Source organism: Oncorhynchus mykiss, chromosome 2 (assembly GCF_057628025.1).
Source record: "Oncorhynchus mykiss isolate SJ-2025 chromosome 2, ASM5762802v1, whole genome shotgun sequence".
Lineage (NCBI taxonomy): Eukaryota > Metazoa > Chordata > Actinopteri > Salmoniformes > Salmonidae > Oncorhynchus > Oncorhynchus mykiss.
Window position 1 is genome coordinate 6,763,284 of NC_143023.1, and position 21,221 is coordinate 6,784,504.

The 21,221-nt window shown below is 42.3% G+C and overlaps 2 protein-coding genes across 7 annotated transcripts in view; one reads left to right on the plus strand and one right to left on the minus strand.

The window, feature by feature from the left end:
- Positions 1 to 15,868, plus strand: part of LOC110520720 (jumonji and AT-rich interaction domain containing 2a) — a 96,693-nt gene extending 80,825 nt beyond the window's left edge. The window contains exons 11-20 of one of the 4 annotated variants that reach the window (XR_016483723.1): positions 415 to 533; positions 727 to 797; positions 1,069 to 1,183; positions 3,461 to 3,566; positions 6,206 to 6,388; positions 6,756 to 6,875; positions 7,194 to 7,324; positions 10,242 to 10,422; positions 11,894 to 12,001; positions 13,529 to 15,868. Coding sequence is in view for 2 of the 4 variants with exons in the window: in XM_036935962.2 (XP_036791857.2) it covers positions 415 to 533; positions 727 to 797; positions 1,069 to 1,183; positions 3,461 to 3,566; positions 6,206 to 6,388; positions 7,194 to 7,324; positions 10,242 to 10,422; positions 11,894 to 12,001; positions 13,529 to 13,735 (1,221 nt within the window). In the remaining 2 variants the exon portion in view is untranslated. Of the gene's footprint in view, positions 1 to 414; positions 534 to 726; positions 798 to 1,068; positions 1,184 to 3,460; positions 3,567 to 6,205; positions 6,389 to 6,755; positions 7,325 to 10,241; positions 10,423 to 11,893; positions 12,002 to 13,528 lie in introns of all 4 variants that reach the window. The other 3 variants (XR_005034689.2, XM_036935962.2, XM_036935963.2) reach the window with 3 other exon arrangements.
- Positions 15,869 to 16,018: 150 nt separating this feature from the next.
- dtnbp1a (dystrobrevin binding protein 1a) overlaps positions 16,019 to 21,221 on the minus strand; it is a 49,834-nt gene continuing 44,631 nt past the window's right edge. For all 3 annotated transcript variants that reach the window (XM_036935967.2, XM_090186716.1, XM_090186722.1), the window contains 3 exons: positions 18,946 to 19,101; positions 17,715 to 17,861; positions 16,019 to 16,580 (listed from right to left, as the gene is read on the minus strand). In XM_036935967.2, coding sequence (XP_036791862.2) covers positions 16,282 to 16,580; positions 17,715 to 17,861; positions 18,946 to 19,101 — 602 coding nt within the window. In that variant the 3' untranslated portion in view covers positions 16,019 to 16,281. The remainder of the gene's footprint in view (positions 16,581 to 17,714; positions 17,862 to 18,945; positions 19,102 to 21,221) is intronic.

The window sequence follows — 21,221 nt, forward strand, 5'->3', positions numbered from 1 at the left end:
ACACCATAAGTAGTGTAATTCACTGGGACCATAAGTAGTATAATTCACTGGGACCATAAGTAGTATATTTCACTGGGACCATGAGTAGTATATTTCACTGGGACCGAACCATAAGTAGTATAATTCACTGGGACCATAAGTAGTATAATTCACTGGGACCATAAGTAGTATAATTCACTGGGACCATGAGTAGTATATTTCACTGGGACCGAACCATAAGTAGTATAATTCACTGGGACCATAAGTAGTATAATTCACTGGGACCATAAGTAGTATGGAGATGACTGATCAGGTCATTGACACATTTCTTCTCTCCTTTTGTCTTTATTGTCAGCCATCCCACTGTGTGATCTACTGTCACTACTTGTTTTTTCATCTACATTAATGCAATAATGTTTCTGTCTGTGATTGCAGCAGGAGTACTGGAACATCGTGGAGCAGAGGGAATGTCATGTTGCCGTGCACTGTGGGAAAGTGGACACTAAAACTCATGGGAGTGGCTTCCCAGTTGGAAAGTCTGAGACGTTTTCAAAGTAAGGGCCTAACGGCATTATCCTATCACATGAATGGAGGATTTTGAATTTCCTGCTTATTCCCTCCTGATTCCTGGAATCTTCCAACTGGGATTTCTGGAGAACCGGGGAATTTTTGGAAAGTTAGGGGAATTTTACAACCCTATAAGGACATGCATAAAATATGTGTTCTGTTCTCTTGTCTCCACTCAAGACATGGATGGAACCTTACAATCCTTCCCAATAATTCAGGATCCATCCTACGCCATCTTGGTGCTGTGCCAGGTAATCATCAACACCTATGACCCTCTCCTCTTACACAGGATGACATGTATTGTAATACAGACAGTTGTAAGTAGCTGCAGAGTGAACTGAAGGACTGAAGCTTAACTACAACAGTTCCTTGAATGTATGTTGCGTTAGTTTGTTGTTGTTTTATACCGTATATCCTCATTTTTGGTGACACAATTCAATAGCATTCTGCTATGAATGAAGTGAACTTGAACTGACTAGAACATCTTGACAGTCTACTGTGTCTTCCTTTGTGGTTGTACAGGAGTCACCATTCCTTGGCTGAACATCGGCATGGTCTTCTCTACCTCATGCTGGTCGCGAGACCATCACCGCCTTCCATACATTGACTACTTACACACGGGTGCTGACTGCATTTGGTAAGTAGTGGTTCACTGCTCACTGCCCTCTCCCAGTTTAATCCTACGGTCACTCAGGTTCACCACCTGCCACAGCCAATGGAGAACGAGCTCAGCGTCAGTTAGTCAAGCCTGGTCAAATAGAACTGGTGGAGATTGATTTAATAGAACTCCCTGAGCGTGGTCAGTACAGTATGAAGGAAACGCTGTATGGCTCAGTAGGTAGAGCATGGCGCTCGCAACACCAGGATAGTGGGTTTGATTCTCTGGGCCATCCATACGTAAAATGTATGCAGTATGACGTAAGTCTTTATTGGATAAATCTGCTAAATGGTATATATTTAAGCAATAAGGCACGAGGGGGTGTGGTATATGGCCAATATACCACGGCTAAGGGCTGTTGTTAAGCACGACAGTGGAGTGCCTGGACACAGCCCTTAGCCGTGGTATATTGGCCATATACCCCCCCCCCCCCCCCGAGGTGCCAGGAATCCTTGAAAGACGGTACAATATAAACTTTTCTTCCACAAATATTTGTCTTAATATCTGATAGACCAAATAATATATATATCACACCATGTAAAGGAACAACCTCCTAATTCAGAAATGTTTTTCTCATAAATTTACAACTAAGTGGATTTATGTCAACTCAGTCAGACACCATAAAATGCTAATTTAATTTGTACATTTATTGTCCAAGTGTTTGAAGACCTTGTTTGTTTAATTCTATCGTTACATTATTCAAATATGAAATACAAATCTCCAAATGCATTTTTATAAAGCATTTTTATAACGCTATATAATGCTCCGGGGCTAATTTTATAAAACATTTATAAAACATAAAACATTTATTAGCATTTTGGCATGTTTTTCTAGATTCAGAACATAAAACATTTATTAGCATTTTGGCATGTTTTTCTAGATTCAGAACATAAAACATTTATTAGCATTTTGGCATGTTTTTCTAGATTCAGAACATAAAACATTTATTAGCATTTTGGCATGTTTTTCTAGATTCAGAACATAAAACATTTATTAGCATTTTGGCATGTTTTTCTAGATTCAGAACATAAAACATTTATTAGCATTTTGGCATGTTTTTCTAGATTCAGAACATAAAACATTTATTAGCATTTTGGCATGTTTTTCTAGATTCAGAACATAAACATTTATTAGCATTTTGGCATGTTTTTCTAGATTCAGAACATAAAACATTTATTAGCATTTTGGCATGTTTTTCTAGATTCAGAACATAAAACATTTATTAGCATTTTGGCATGTTTTTCTAGATTCAGAACATAAAACATTTATTAGCATTTTGGCATGTTTTTCTAGATTCAGAACATAAAACATTTAATAGCATTTTGGCATGTTTTTCTAGATTCAGAACATAAAACATTTAGCGTTTTGGCATAAAACAACATTTATAAAGGAAACATGATCCCTTAGTTCTATCACAGCAAATATGTCAATAGTTTAACCATGTGTTGCAGAAGAGTGATTCAAATATTTTTTTATAACAATCCCCCCCCAAAATTTGAAGTTCATAAGTGGTTTAGCCATCAGTGACGGAGTTGACAACAAATACTCAAAACAGACATTTTTGCCTCAAAGTATTTTACATTTGTAAAATATATAAAATTATTCTTTCAGCACTCTGACGGAGTTAACGTTAGACAAAAATATATATATATTTTCTTTTACCGTGGTGATTTCTATATTGTTTGTTTAAAACATATCAGATAGTAGAGAACTTTCCAGACCATAAGTGGTCTTGTTGCACTACATGTAATGAGAACTTGAATAAGAGGTCATTATGGTCGTGCTCACCCTGCTCATTCCTGATTTGAGTTGACCAAATCTCCAGACACATCTTTTAGGAATCACAGTTTCGAGATAAGGGCTATTGCAAATAACTACACAAGATCCTTTTTCAGTTAATATTAATTATTGCCAGTTAAAAATATATATATAATTACACTTTTTTGGAGAGTTTGAAATCGGGATCCTTTTCTCCAGACAATGGCATTTCCGGGTATCGAGCCAACATGGAAATGAATAATATTGAAAATATTTACACAATTCCGAAAGCAAATCTTTCCCCTTATAAAATTCCCCTTAATGTAATTGTTGAGCTCAAATAAAATCCTATAAAACTACAATAAAAAATAAAGCTTCATTGCCAGACAAGGATATTTTTGATTTACTAGTGCTATGACATGTGTCCACTAACTCCAACATGTTATCATATAGTGATACACAATTAGATCCCAATAACCCATGTAACCCGGTGTTCAGGTACTGTATTCCTGCTGAGGAGAAGGTGAAGCTGGACAAGGTGGTTCACACACTACTGCAGGCTAATGGAACCCCAGGACTGGAGATGTTGGAGAACAACATCATGGTGTGACTGCAGGATACACTGTCCACACATACAGTATAAACATGGACTACAGAAACACTGTCCACACATACAGTATAAACATGGACTACAGAAACACTGTCTACACATACAGTATAAACATGGACTACAGAAACACTGTCCACACATACAGTATAAACATGGACTACAGAAACACTGTCCACACATACAGTATAAACATGGACTACAGAAACACTGTCTACACATACAGTATAAACATGGACTACAGAAACACTGTCTACACATACAGTATAAACATGGACTACAGAAACACTGTCTACACATACAGTATAAACATGGACTACAGAAACACTGCCCCCCCCCCCCCTACAGTATAAACATGGACTACAGAAACACTGTCTACACATACAGTATAAACATGGACTACAGAAACACTGTCCACACATACAGTATAAACATGGACTACAGAAACACTGTCCCCCCCCTACAGTATAAACATGGACTACAGAAACACTGTCCCCCCCCCTACAGTATAAACATGGACTACAGATACACTGTCCACACATACAGTATAAACATGGACTACAGAAACACTGTCTACACATACAGTATAAACATGGACTACAGAAACACTGTCCACACATACAGTATAAACATGGACTACAGAAACACTGTCCACACATACAGTATAAACATGGACTACAGAAACACTGTCCACACATACAGTATAAACATGGACTACAGAAACACTGTCCACACATACAGTATAAACATGGACTACAGAAACACTGTCCACACATACAGTATAAACATGGACTACAGAAACACTGTCCCCCCCTACAGTATAAACATGGACTACAGAAACACTGTCCACACATACAGTATAAACATGGACTACAGAAACACTGTCCCCCCCCTACAGTATAAACATGGACTACAGAAACACTGTCTACACATACAGTATAAACATGGACTACAGAAACACTGTCCCCCCCCTACAGTATAAACATGGACTACAGAAACACTGTCCACACATACAGTATAAACATGGACTACAGAAACACTGTCCCCCCCCTACAGTATAAACATGGACTACAGAAACACTGTCCACACATACAGTATAAACATGGACTACAGAAACACTGTCCCCACATACAGTATAAACATGGACTACAGAAACACTGTCCACACATACAGTATAAACATGGACTACAGAAACACTGTCCCCCCCCTACAGTATAAACATGGACTACAGAAACACTGTCCCCACATACAGTATAAACATGGACTACAGAAACACTGTCCACACATACAGTATAAACATGGACTACAGAAACACTGTCCCCCCCCTACAGTATAAACATGGACTACAGAAACACTGTCCCCACATACAGTATAAACATGGACTACAGAAACACTGTCCCCACATACAGTATAAACATGGACTACAGAAACACTGTCCCCCCCCTACAGTATAAACATGGACTACAGAAACACTGTCCCCACATACAGTATAAACATGGACTACAGAAACACTGTCCCCCCCCTACAGTATAAACATGGACTACAGAAACACTGTCCACACATACAGTATAAACATGGACTACAGAAACACTGTCCCCCCCCCTACAGTATAAACATGGACTACAGAAACACTGTCTACACATACAGTATAAACATGGACTACAGAAACACTGTCCCCACATACAGTATAAACATGGACTACAGAAACACTGTCCCCCCCCTACAGTATAAACATGGACTACAGAAACACTGTCCCCACATACAGTATAAACATGGACTACAGAAACACTGTCCCCCCCCTACAGTATAAACATGGACTACAGAAACACTGTCCACACATACAGTATAAACATGGACTACAGAAACACTGTCCCCCCCCTACAGTATAAACATGGACTACAGAAACACTGTCCACACATACAGTATAAACATGGACTACAGAAACACTGTCCCCCCCTACAGTATAAACATGGACTACAGAAACACTGTCCACACATACAGTATAAACATGGACTACAGAAACACTGTCCACACATACAGTATAAACATGGACTACAGAAACACTGTCCCCCCCCTACAGTATAAACATGGACTACAGAAACACTGTCCCCCCCTACAGTATAAACATGGACTACAGAAACACTGTCCACACATACAGTATAAACATGGACTACAGAAACACTGTCCCCCCCCCCCTTACAGTATAAACATGGACTACAGAAACACTGCCCCCCCCCCTACAGTATAAACATGGACTACAGAAACACTGTCCCCCCCCCCCTCCCCTACAGTATAAACATGGACTACAGAAACACTGCCCCCCCCCCCCCCTACAGTACAAACATGGACTACAGAAACACTGTCCCCCCCCCCCCCCCTACAGTATAAACATGGACTACAGAAACACTGTCCCCCCCCCCCTACAGTACAAACATGGACTACAGAAACACTGTCCCCACACATACACACTGTGCTCTGGTGAAAAGTTCTGCACTATATAGGGAACAGGGTGTAAGTAGTGCACTATATAGGGAACAGGGTGTAAGTAGTGCACTATATAGGGAACAGAATGCCATTTGGGATGTGGACTTGGTCGTTAGGTAATACATGTTCTCTGTCTCTCTCCCTCCCGCCAGATCTCTCCGGAGGTGCTGTGTCGAGCGGGGGTCAAAGTGCACCGGACCGTCCAGCAGAGTGGCCAGTTCGTCGTCTGTTTCCCGGCGGCGTTCGTCTCCAAGGTGTGCTGCGGCTACAGCGTCTCCGAGACAGTGCACTTCGCCACCCCCCAGTGGCTGAACACGGGATACCAGGCTGCCAAGGTTGGAGCCCCCCGTCGTACCAATGCTTGAAGGAAAAGCCATTAGTTGAAAGAAGAGTAGAGTTTAATTCAGTACATAACGTATTATAATGTTACGTGCCATGCTAACATTACTGTAGTATTTAGTATAGTGTTACTAGTCATTGGCATCGGCATGTTAAATGTTGTTTTCACAGATAAAGTTGCAAGATCAGTTTGTTTAAAGTATTGGTCTTCAGCACTAATACAGATTCAATTCTCCATTAAAAAAAAAATCTTAATTACTTTTCTGTTACAATAAATAAAATATATATATATTGTTATTCAAGACCATTTTAAAATGATATAAATGTCTTTGCTAAAATTAACGAAAATCCATTTTCGTTTAGGGGTCTGACCACATAGAGTATGAACTCCTGTACCTGTCCTGTACCTCTCCATGCTCCTGTACATCTTGGGGTGGCCAGTTTGACTGAGTTCCAGTCCTGAAAGCTCCTCACGAAGGGGTGGTAAACCAGGCTCTAAAGTCTGACTTAACCAGCTTAGTTTAGTCAGTCAGTCAGTCTGTCTATCAGTCAGTCAGTTCAGATAGAGTGGACAAACTGAGGGTAGAGAGTGCCTCTGTGTACCCAGTGTTCCGCTGGTCAATTCAGTATCAAAGATTCTGTTATCCACATGGATCTTAGTTCCCTACACATCTACTGCATGAAAGGAGGGATTTGCGAGGGTTTACCAAACTGAGCACCTCCATTAATCTGAACTGGGATATGTTGTGAAAAGACCCTGTCCTATCAAATGTTCAAATATCTCTTACCTCTCCTTCCCAGGAGCTGAAATGTCGACGCATAGAGAGGTCCTTCTCCATGGAGAAGTTGCTGTACCAGATCGCAATGTCAGAATCCAAACGGGAGAATGGTGTCATTCTGAGTACCATGACCTCACTTCTCAAAGACCTCAGGTGGGTTTAACTATTTAACCAATAGCAGTATTATCATTCCAGATCACAGTATCAATAGCAGTTTTATCATTCCAGATCACAGTATCAATAGCAGTATTATCATTCCAGATCACAGTATCAATAGCAGTATTATCATTCCAGATCACAGTATCAATAGCAGTATTATCATTCCAGATCACAGTATCAATAGCAGTTTTATCATTCCAGATCACAGTATCAATAGCAGTATTATCATTGTAGATCAAAGTATCAATAGCAGTATTATCATTCCAGATCACAGTATCAATAGCAGTATTATCATTCCAGATCACAGTATCAATAGCAGTATTATCATTCCAGATCACAGTATCAATAGCAGTATTATCATTGTAGATCACAGTATCAATAGCAGTATTATCATTCCATATCACAGTATCAATTAGCAGTATTATCATTGTAGATCACAGTATCAATAGCAGTATTATCATTCCAGATCACAGTATCATTGTAGATCACAGTATTAATAGCAGTACTATATTTGTAGATCACAGTATCAATAGCAGTACTATATTTGTAGATCACAGTATTAATAGCAGTACTATATTTGTAGATCACAGTATTAATAGCAGTATTATCATTGTAGATCACAGTATTAATAGCAGTATTATCATTGTAGATCACAGTATTAATAGCAGTATTATCATTGTAGATCACAGTATTAATAGCAGTATTATCATTGTAGATCATAGTATTAATAGCAGTATTATCATTGTAGATCACAGTATTAATAGCAGTATTATCATTGTAGATCATAGTATTAATAGCAGTATTATCATTGTAGATCACAGTATTAATAGCGGTATTATCATTGTAGATCACAGTATTAATAGCAGTATTATCATTGTAGATCACAGTATTAATAGCAGTATTATCATTGTAGATCACAGTATTAATAGCAGTATTATCATTGTAAATCACAGTATTAATAGCAGTATTATCATTGTAGATCACAGTATTAATAGCAGTATTATCATTGTAGATCACAGTATTAATAGCAGTATTATCATTGTAGATCACAGTATTAATAGCAGTATCATCATTGTAGATCACAGTATTAACAGCAGTATTATCATTGTAGATCACAGTATTAATAGCAGTATTATCATTGTAGATCACAGTATTAATAGCAGTATTATCATTGTAGATCACAGTATCATCATACATGGAATGTAATTCTACTCTTAAAAGGGCAATCTGGGATTCAAAAAATGACAAAACAGTCACCCCTCCACCTGTTGAATAAACAGCAGTCACCACCTGTTGAATAAACAGCAGTCACCCCTCCACCTGTTGAATAAACAGCAGTCACCCCTCCACCTGTTGAATAAACAGCAGTCACCCCTCCACCTGTTGAATAAACAGCAGTCACCCCACCACCTGTTGAATAAACAGCAGTCACCACCTGTTGAATAAACAGCAGTCACCACCTGTTGAATAAACAGCAGTCACCCCTCCACCTGTTGAATAAACAGCAGTCACCCCTCCACCTGTTGAATAAACAGCAGTCACCCCACCACCTGTTGAATAAACAGCAGTCACCACCTGTTGAATAAACAGCAGTCACCCCTCCACCTGTTGAATAAACAGCAGTCACCCCTCCACCTGTTGAATAAACAGCAGTCACCACCTGTTGAATAAACAGCAGTCACCCCTCCACCTGTTGAATAAACATCAGTCACCCCACCACCTGTTGAATAAACAGCAGTCACCCCACCACCTGTTGAATAAACAGCAGTCACCCCTCTACCTGTTGAATAAACAGCAGTCACCACCTGTTGAATAAACAGCAGTCACCACCTGTTGAATAAACAGCAGTCACCCCACCACCTGTTGAATAAACAGCAGTCACCCCTCCACCTGTTGAATAAACAGCAGTCACCACCTGTTGAATAAACAGCAGTCACCCCTCCACCTGTTGAATAAACAGCAGTCACCACCTGTTGAATAAACAGCAGTCACCCCTCCACCTGTTGAATAAACAGCAGTCACCACCTGTTGAATAAACAGCAGTCACCCCACCACCTGTTGAATAAACAGCAGTCACCCCTCCACCTGTTGAATAAACAGCAGTCACCACCTGTTGAATAAACAGCAGTCACCACCTGTTGAATAAACAGCAGTCACCACCTGTTGAATAAACAGCAGTCACCACCTGTTGAATAAACAGCAGTCACCCCTCCACCTGTTGAATAAACAGCAGTCACCCCTCCACCTGTTGAATAAACAGCAGTCACCCCTCCACCTGTTGAATAAACAGCAGTCACCCCACCACCTGTTGAATAAACAGCAGTCACCACCTGTTGAATAAACAGCAGTCACCACCTGTTGAATAAACAGCAGTCACCCCTCCACCTGTTGAATAAACAGCAGTCACCCCTCCACCTGTTGAATAAACAGCAGTCACCCCTCCACCTGTTGAATAAACAGCAGTCACCCCACCACCTGTTGAATAAACAGCAGTCACCACCTGTTGAATAAACAGCAGTCACCACCTGTTGAATAAACAGCAGTCACCCCTCCACCTGTTGAATAAACAGCAGTCACCCCTCCACCTGTTGAATAAACAGCAGTCACCCCTCCACCTGTTGAATAAACAGCAGTCACCCCTCCACCTGTTGAATAAACAGCAGTCACCACCTGTTGAATAAACAGCAGTCACCCCTCCACCTGTTGAATAAACAGCAGTCACCCTGTTGAATAAACAGCTGTGGGGTGGGGCTGGAGAAATGTAACCACTCAAGAATCAATAGCTATACATCATTCATTTAAAAGTACAACATGTTACCTATCTCAAATTGACCCTTTCCACAACAGTAGCAAAAAGTAAACAGTAGCCATTGATGACAGACGATACACCAGTCTGCTCTACCTGTTCCAGGGATACAGAGTTGAGACAGCGCAGGGATCTGTTTGACGCCGGGCTGCGGTCTGTTGCCCGCTACTGTAGCCATGACAACCAGGCCTCGTCAGAGAGCAGGAGGATCCAGCGCCAGTGGCTGAGGCTCGACCCCTCAGACCGACGCTGCCAAGTGTGCCAACACCTCTGCTACCTCTCCATGGTGAGTCTTTACTGGGCCGGGAAGGTTGGGCACAAACAGGGATTCAATCAAAGGCAGGTTGTCGACAAGCACTGTACGGCCAACAAGGCATCTTCTTTTTTTATTTTTTTACCCCCTTTTCTCCCCAATTTAGTGGTGTCCAATTATTAGTAATTACTATCTTGTCTCATCGCTACAACTCCCGTACAGGCTCGGGAGAGACGAAGGTCGAAAGTCATGCATCCTCCGATACACAACCCAACCAAGCCGCACTGCTTCTTAAGACACCGCGCATCCAACCCGGAAGCCAGCCGCACCAATGTGTCGGAGGAAACACCGTGCACCTGGCGACCTTGATTAGCATGCACTGCGCCCGGCCCGCCACAGGAGTCCCTGGTGCGCGATGAGACAAGGATATCCCTACCGACCAAACCCTCCCTAACCCGGACGACGCTAGGCCGATTGTGCGGACCTCCCGGTCGCGGCCGGCTGCGACAGAGCCTAGGCGCGAACCCAGAGTCTCTGGTGGCACAGACCACTGCGCCACCCGGGAGGCCCCAACAAGGCGCCTTCTAAAGGCCATTTCCCTGATGTTCGTGGAGATGGCATCAATGGTTAAGTCTGCAGATGGGGGCTCAATCGTAAATGTCCTGTAAAAAGACCGGTCTTACTTTATTGTCCCTGAAGGGAAAATGTGTTTATTCTGTGTCCTGATGGCATGCTCCTCATGTCGCTGCAGATGGTTCAGGAGGGAAAATGTGTTTATTCTGTCCTGATGGCATGCTCCTCATGTCGCTGCAGATGGTTCAGGAGGGAAAATGTGTTTATTCTATGTCCTGATGGCATGCCACTCATGTCACTGCAGATGGTTCAGGAGGGAAAATGTGTTTATTCTATGTCCTGATGGCATGCTCCTCATGTCACTGCAGATGGTTCAGGAGGAAAAATGTGTTTATTCTGTCCTGATGGCATGCTCCTCATGTCGCTGCAGATGGTCCAGGAGGGAAAATGTGTTTATTCTGTCCTGATGGCATGCTCCTCATGTCGCTGCAGATGGTTCAGGAGGGAAATGTGTTTATTCTATGTCCTGATGGCATGCTCCTCATGTCGCTGCAGATGGTTCAGGAGGGTAAATGTGTTTATTCTGTCCTGATGGCATGCTCCTCATGTCGCTGCAGATGGTTCAGGAGGGAAATGTGTTTATTCTGTCCTGATGGCATGCTCCTCATGTCGCTGCAGATGGTTCAGGAGGGTAAATGTGTTTATTCTTTGTCCTGATGGCATGCTCCTCATGTCACTGCAGATGGTTCAGGAGGAAAAATGTGTTTATTCTTTGTCCTGATGGCATGCTCCTCATGTCGCTGCAGATGGTTCAGGAGGGAAATGTGTTTATTCTGTCCTGATGGCATGCCACTCATGTCACTGCAGATGGTTCAGGAGGGAAAATGTGTTTATTCTTTGTCCTGATGGCATGCTCCTCATGTCGCTGCAGGTGGTTCAGGAGAGTGAGAACGTGGTGTTCTGTCTGGAGTGTGTCCTGCTGTACGTACAGAAACACAAGTCCTGCCGAGGCCTCAAAATGATGTACCGTTACGACGAGGTACTACAGTACACTACACTACAGTACACTACACACTACTACAGTAAACTACACACTACTACAGTACACTACACACTACTACAGTACACTACACTACAGTACACTACACTACTACACACATTACAGTAAACTACACTACAGTACACTACAGTACACTACACACTACTACAGTACACTACACTACTACACACTACTACACACTACTACAGTAAACTACACTACAGTACACTACACACTACTACACACACTACACACTACTACAGTAAACTACACTACAGTACACTACACACTACTACAGTAAACTACACTACAGTACACTACACACTACACACTACTACACACACTACACACTACTACAGTAAACTGCACTACACTACAGTAAACTGCACTACACTACAGTAAACTAAACTACACTACTACACACACTACACACTACTACAGTAAACTACACACTACTACAGTACACTACAGTACACTACACACACTACTACAGTACACTACACACTACTACAGTACACTACAGTACACTACAGTACACTACACACACTACAGTACACTACACACTACACTACAGTACACTACACACTACTACAGTAAACTACACTACAGTACACTACACACTACTACAGTACACTACTACAGTAAACTACACAATACTACAGTCAACTACACTACAGTACAGTACACTACAGTGCACTACACTACAGTACACTACACTACAGTACACTACACACACTACTACAGTACACTACACACTACTACAGTACACTACAGTACACTACACACACTACAGTAAACTACACTACAGTACACTACAGTACACTAAACTACAGTACACTAAACTACAGTACACTACACACTACACTACAGTACACTACACACTACTACAGTAAACTACACTACACTACACACTACTACAGTACACTACTACAGTAAACTACACAATACTACAGTCAACTACACTACAGTACAGTACACTAGTGCACTACACTACAGTACACTACACTACAGTACACTACACACTACTACAGTAAACTACACACTACTACAGTAAACTACACACTACTACAGTAAACTACACTACTACAGTACACTACCCTACACACTACTACAGTACACACTACTACAGTACCCTACACACTACACACTATTACAGTACACTACACACTACAACAGTACACTACACACACTACACACTACTACAGTAAACTACACACTACCACAGTAAATTACTACAGTACACTACTACAGTAAACTACACACTACCACAGTAAACTACTACAGTACACTACTACAGTACACTACTACAGTACACTACTTTAAATTATTTCCAACATTTGATGTAACCTTATTTAACCAGGAGAGTGAAAATTCTCAGAACATGAAAGCAGTTCAGTTCAACACCATCAATACATTCATAGTCTAGACCTCCATTATTAGGCAGTAGGAGGTCGTCAATTACTACACCCACTCTTCAATGTCAACCCACATTCTTCTTCTCCCGATTCCAATTCCTCTTCCTCTCAGGACCAAATCAACCATCTGGTGAGCAGGGTGTGTGGGAGAGTGCTGGAGAAGAGCGGCGCTGAGAAGAGGAGAGGGACGAGAGGACTTCAGGGCCCCGGTGAGGCGTCCACCCCGGCCAAACGCAGCGCCCGAAACAGAACCTCCATCACTGTGTCCCTCACCCGCCTCCCCTCCTCCACCCTGCCCAAAGACCGCCCTCAGCTCTAAATAACTCACATCATGGGCCGCGTTCCATTACTTCACATCCTTCCTTCCTGGGTTCTTTGAGGTAAACACAGATGTACAAGTGGTTAGGTTACTACCACCCAATTACTGTCACCAATCCAACCGATTCACACCTGTGGTTACTTCAAAGGAAGGAAGGAAGGAAGGAAGGACTTCTGAAGTGTTCCAACAGGACCAGTGCTTCACTACGGAACATTTCTCTCTGCTCAGTGTGGAGAATGTGCTCCTTAAACCACGGCTTTTGCACTAGAGTAAAAAAAAAACATGTTTTTAAGAGGCATTAATGGCTGGATTCAGTTCCGTATCGGAGGATCCGCGTTAACAGCTCAATTGAAATTTGAAGGCAACGTTCCCGCGTATCTCAGCTCAATTGGAAATTAGCTTTAAAAAAATGTTAGCGCGGATCTTCAGCCGTATGGATGGAAACCCAGCCCTTCGTCCAATACTGTATATTGTATCTAGATATCACAATATCCTCCTAGCTACACCTACTGTTATTACCTACAGACTTCACTTCCCTGGTGCTACATCTTGGTGCTCAATTTATACTGTCTTTGGTGTAGCAGTAGTAATAATAATAATGATCATTTCTCCTTTTGCTCAAAGCCATTGGACTGCATCCTGAACTGTGAACACGTTTGTAGAACTTGTTACCAATAAGTGGATTCTACACACAGTTTTGCGTTTAGACTCCAACCAGTAATAAGGCTCTTCAGGGGTTTGTAATACATGCATTACGATACAAAGATTTTTCCAGCGAAGCGCAAAAAGTGGGTTGTGTTTATTAGTGCTAAACGTAGCAAAACGTTTTGCAAACAGAAAAAAAAAACAAGCGTTCCTTATTGGACATGTTCAGGTAGTCCCTCCTCGTTTTGGCCCTTTTGCTTCCGTTTGGTTCCTAGTGAATACGACCCTGGCCTCAGTATTAAACAGGGCCCCTTCTCAGATCATTGATGTTATAATTATTTAGAGAATTGGCCAAGAGTGGAACGGTAATCATGGGCTTCACACCGCTCATCTGACCATTTTGGTGTGAAACACTGTGCCTAAAAAAAAAAAAAAATGCATACTAATCATTTTTAATCACTTCTGGTGCCGATAGTTTTTGTTTTGTGACCAAGTTATCCACTCTAGACCCTTACAGGCTCTTGACCTGCAACTCTTGGGTCTGCGGCACTGCGTTCCAAATGGCAGCCTATCCCCTAATTTAGAGCACTAATTTTGACCCGAGCCCCAAGGGCACTATATAAGGAATAGGGTGCCATTTGGGAGAGTCACAGTCTAGGTGTTTTATCAAAGATCAAAAAGCGAAAACCACAACAGCATTGTACATATAAAACATTGTCAATGTCTAAAGATACATGTACCTGAGCCTTTTAAGGAATGGAATGCAGTGTTTTGGAGTAGGGGATTTATGAAGGAAAAAGCCTTAAATGAAAACCCCCCCCCCCCCCCCCCCCCCCCTCCACCACCACCAGTTACTTCATCTGTGGCCCCGTATACACTCAACGGTTGTGATACAAAAAAACATCTAGAATTACACAAGTGTTGTGGAGACAGTGAAATGGTTGTGTAAACACTTTTTGTGCAGACAAAAAAAATAATATATTGTATCACAACCCTTGTGTCAACTGTGTTGGACATTAGTTGTATGGGGTCAGGGTTGCCCTGGTAACACGTATGGAGAAGTGCTGCATAGTTTGAATCCCCTCGTTTTTTACCTAAACTTTTTTTTTTACGAAAAGGGAAAATAAGTAGAAGAATAATAAAAATGCAAAAATCTACTATGTACAGAAGGAGTAACTCCTGTTGTTGCACTCCAGCCTCGCGACAAGAGTCCTTTAAAATCAGCTTGTTGAGACCCCTTACAAAAACAATCCATTTTAGAAGTTCACATATATACAGAGTTGGATGTTTTTTTTTAAAAGCGTGCTTAATGTTTTGGTTGTTTTTTTTTTACAACAGGCTCATTACAGCCGACCGTCTCATTTCTTATCTCGGATTCTGTTTTCCTTCCATGCTGATTCAAGTTGGACAATGACCGATTTATTTTCTATTGTATTTGTTAGTACCCATTAAGGTTTGAATAAAAAGGTTTGACAGTGTCTATCCAAATGTGTTCTTCTCAGTGCCGTGTGTCTGTACCCTCCAAGCATCCTAACCCAAACATCTCTCTCTGTGTTTAAGAACCACCAAGCTATTCTAGTTATTGACTTCAAAGCGTTGGTTTAAACTCCCAGTGTAATGTCTGAAGAATGCAGTCCCTTTAACATTTTAAACAACTTTATTATCATTTACTTAGATATAATTGGATACAAGGAAGGAAGCTACATTTCATTTATAAAAAACAGAAAAGAAAAAAAAGATTTTTTTGGGGGAAAAATGCAAAACGGACCCCCAGATCAGCGTCTAGGAGCTACCCTATACCCCCTAGAGCCGGTCTCATCCAGGGGGCAGCTCTGTGACGGCTCCTAAGAGGCCTGCGAGTCGGAGCCGGTCTCACCCAGGGGGCAGCTCTGTGACGGCTCCTAAGAGGCCTGCGAGTCGCTGTCGTCAGAGTTCTTGAACGTCTCTGCCTCGGGCAACGACACCAGGGCTGTGTCGGCCTGCACTTCCTCCTCGTCTGGCAGTACCAGGGGCTGGTCTCCGTCTCCGCTGGCCTCGCTGCCCTCCCCCTCCTGGTACTCCCCCAGGCTGGTGTCCTGGCTGGTGTCCTGGCTGGCTGAGCCTGGCTCCGTGGAGGAGAAGGAAGACGGCTTGTTCCTCAGTTCCGCCTGGGTGGGCACCCGCAGGGAGATCTCAGAGGACAACGACTCAGGGTCTGGACCTGGGGGACAGGAGGGAGGGAGAGGGGATCAGTCCAACATCACGGCTCTGCCCATATATGGGATACAGGGTTACTTTTGGGACTCAACCACATGCTCCATCATGTGATTCTAGTGTGCTGCAGTGTATAATCTCTGTTTTGTTTGAACTCATGACAACACAACTCTGTTATCCCCAGGGTGACGCGCATGCTTTGATACCATGCGTTCATAAGAAAGGGGCTCGCTAGCAACGCACTTAATAACATGACTAAATGGACACAAGCGAATACGGTCTCTGTACCATTGGTGGCTACATGATAGCAATAGCCATACTGTCTCTGTACCGTTGGCGGCTACGTGATAGCATTAGCCATACGGTCTCTGTACCGTTGGTGGCTACATGATAGCATTAGCCATACTGTCTCTGTACCGTTGGTGGCTACGTGATAGCATTAGCCATACTGTCTCTGTACCGTTGGTGGCTACATGATAGCATTAGCCATACTGTCTCTGTACCGTTGGTGGCTACATGATAGCATTAGCCATACTGTCTCTGTACCGTTGGTGGCTACGTGATAGCATTAGCCATACTGTCTCTGTACCGTTGGTGGCTACGTGATAGCATTAGCCATACGGTCTCTGTACCGTTGGTGGCTACATGATAGCATTAGCCATACTGTCTCTGTACGATTGGTGGCTACATGATATCAACAAATGGTCGTCCCAAATTGCACCCTATTCCCTACATAAATTAGTACAAATAAGTAGCAAGCCTTCTGCAAGCCTGTTTCTATAGTGAGGCAGCTTTATGTACCAGTACACTTCCTGGACAGGACACTAGTCTTTCTCCTGTTTCTGTAGTGAGACAGCGTGATGTACCAGTACACCTCCTGGACAGGACACTAGTCTATCTCCTGTTTCTATAGTGAGACAGCGTGATGTACCAGTACACCTCCTGGACAGGACACTAGTCTATCTCCTGTTTCTGTAGTGAGACAGCTTGATGTACCAGTACACCTCCTGGACAGGACACTAGTCTATCTCCTGTTTCCGTAGCGTGAAGCTACACCCAATCCTTCAATTTCAGGGAGGACACTAACCACAAGGCCACTGAGTTGGTTATTCCCTACAGAGTGCACTGTGTTGATAACTACCTGAGGTGAGTGAGGAGGTCAGGCTGTCGTCTTCTCCTCCAGAGTTGAGAAAGACGTCGAGGGCCTCGTGGTCCGACACGTCCATCAGGTCCATCTGTTCCAGAACGTCGACGTTTACCTCCATGGAAGACATGCTACCTATTGGCCCTGTGGAGCGACACACACAACCAGCGTCACTTCACACTGCAGCTGCACCACAGTCCCATCCTGCCTCCATTTCTCCATTTCTCACAAGGAACCCTGGAATCACGGAATGACGAATTCAGAACCTCAGACTGGCAGACAGTACAACACTGAAGATACACACACGTCACTGTTACAGACTGACAGACAGTACAACAGTACAACACTGAAGATACGCACACAAGTCACTGTTACAGACTGACAGACAGTACAACAGCACAACACTGAAGATACACACGTCACTGTTACAGACTGACAGACACTACAACACTGAAGATACACACACACACGTCACTGTTACAGACTGACAGACAGTACAACACTGAAGATACACACACACACACACACACACGTCACTGTTACAGACAGTACAACAGCACAACACTGAAGATACACACACGTCACTGTTACAGACAACACAGCTCTGACATGAGACACACAGACAGACAGCACTATCATACCTCAAGTATGATGAAAGCAGGAAGGGGAAGCACAATAAAAGACACAGGAAACAGTCCATTAACCAGCATAGCATCACTGGTTATTGTAAAGCTCAATGTCCCAGACAGAGCAGAACAAGGGAAAAGTCATAGAATCTACACCAAAACAACAGTTTACACCAGACGAAAGTCAATACAGACAATATCATGTTAAAACACAAGTCAACCTTTTAATAAAAAGAGCCTTTCTTTGACCTTCTATTCTATTTATTTTACCTTTATTTAACTTGGCAAGTCAGTTAAGAACAAATTCTTATTTTCAATGACAGCCTAGGAACAGTGGATTAACTGCCTTGTTCAGGGGCAGAACGACAGACCTTGTCAGCTCGGGGATTCGATCTAGCAACCTTTCGGTTACTAGTCCAACGCTCTAACCACTAGGCTACCCTGCCGCCCCCTGCCGTATCAACAGAGGTAGTGTTCCAAATGGACACCTATTTCCTAAAGGCCCGTAGTGCACTACTTCCCAGGGCCCGTAGTGCTATGGTCCAAAGCAGTGCACTATAAAAAGGGGAGCCACACAGTGTGTGTTCTGGGTTCCAGCTCACCTCTTCTGTCGGTGATCTGCAGGTAGCCAGTAGAGAGGTACTGATCCATGTCCTGTTGGAAAGCTTCTTCAAAGTACTTCTGCCTCTCCTTCAGCTTCCCCTGCTGGGCGTGCTCCATGTCCAGCACCTTCTGGGCGTGCTCAGAGTCCAGCTCGGCTGGGGGGGAAACAGGAAGTAGAGGACAGAGGTGGATAGAGGGTTGACTTGCTCTCACGGAAGCAGCCATTGAAAAGATAGTAGATGAGCTCTAGTACATTTCTATGGAGGTCAGTAATACCCTCTGGATAGACATAAGGACAAGCCACAGTCAAATGATGACGCCTCAATCATTCATTATTTAATGGAAACATGTTTCACAAATCTGCACTGTGAAGGTCACTGTGTAGGTCACTGTGTAAGTCACTATAGAGTTACTGTATAGGTTACTGTGTAGGTCACTGTGTAGGTCACTGTATAAGTCACTATATAGTTACTGTAGGTCACTGTATAGTTACTGTATAGGTTACTGTATGGTTACTGTATAAGTCACTGTGTAGGTCACTGTAGGTCACTGTACAGTTACTGAATATAAACAAGTCATTGTTTGGTATTCCTGTTAAGCTCCATGGGAAGTGGCAGCTTTTTGTCAGAGTAGCCTCCGCTCTTTTCTAGTGACCCCAAATCCATTGACCACATACATACAGGTTGGGACGCAACCTGTAGTTAGCCGTTTACATCAGATAAATGTCTTCTCACTATTACAATGATCAACATCATCCTATAGATATCATCAGATAAATGTCTTCTCACTATTATAATGATCAACATCATCCTACAGATATCATCAGATAAATGTCTTCACTATTATAATGATCAACATCATCCTACAGATATCATCAGATAAATGTCTTCTCACTATTATAATGATCAACATCATCCTATAGATATCATCAGATAAATGTCTTCTCACTATTACAATGATCAACATCATCCTACAGATATCATCAGATAAATGTCTTCTCACTATTATAATGATCAACATCATCCTACAGATATCATCAGATAAATGTCTTCTCACTATTACAATGATCAACATCATCCTATAGATATCATCAGATAAATGTCTTCTCACTATTATAATGATCAACATCATCCTATAGATATCATCAGATAAATGTCTTCTCACTATTATAATGATCAACATCATCCTACAGATATCAGATAAATGTCTTCTCACTATTATAATGATCAACATCATCCTACAGATATCATCAGATAAATGTCTTCTCACTATTACAATGATCAACATCATCCTATAGATATCATCAGATAAATGTCTTCTCACTATTATAATGATCAACATCATCCTGTAGATATCATCAGATACATGTATTTTCACTATTATAATGATCAACATCATCCTACAGATATCATAAGATAATTAGTCCCAAGTTATTATTGAAAGACTTCCTCTGTAGCGGCAGAGAACAGAGCTCCTTATCTCTCTCGCACTGTCCTAACTGTAGGGGCTCTCTCCTCACAGGTCCCTGAGTCTGGCCAGAGACACCATCCTTACTGTAGAGTCTCCTCACAGAGCCCTGAGTCACTACAGTACTACAGGATACCCCTACAGTACTACAGGATACCACTACAATACTACAGGACACTAACAAGATACCACTACAGCACTACAGGATACCACTACAATACTACAGGATACCACTACAATACTACAGGATACTAACAAGATACCACTACAGCACTACAGGATACTAACACGATACCACTACAATACTACAGGATACTATCAAGATACCACTACAATACTACAGGATACCGTTACAATACTACAGGATACTAACAAGATCCCACTACAGCACTACAGGATACCCCTACAGTACTATAGGATACCACTACAATACTACATGATACTAACAAGATACCACTACAGCACTACAGGATACTAACACGATACCACTACAATACTACAGGATACTAACAAGATACCACTACAGCACTACAGGATACTAACACGATACCACTACAATACTACAGGATACTAACAAGATACCACTATACTACTACAGGATACCACTACAATACTACAGAATACCACTACAATACTACAGGATACCCCTACAGTACTACAGGATACCCCTACAGTACTACAGGATACCCCTACAGTACTACAGGATACTAACACGATACCACTACAATACTACAGGATACTAACAAGATACCCCTACAGTACTACAGGATACTAACACGATACCACTACAATACTACAGGATACTAAC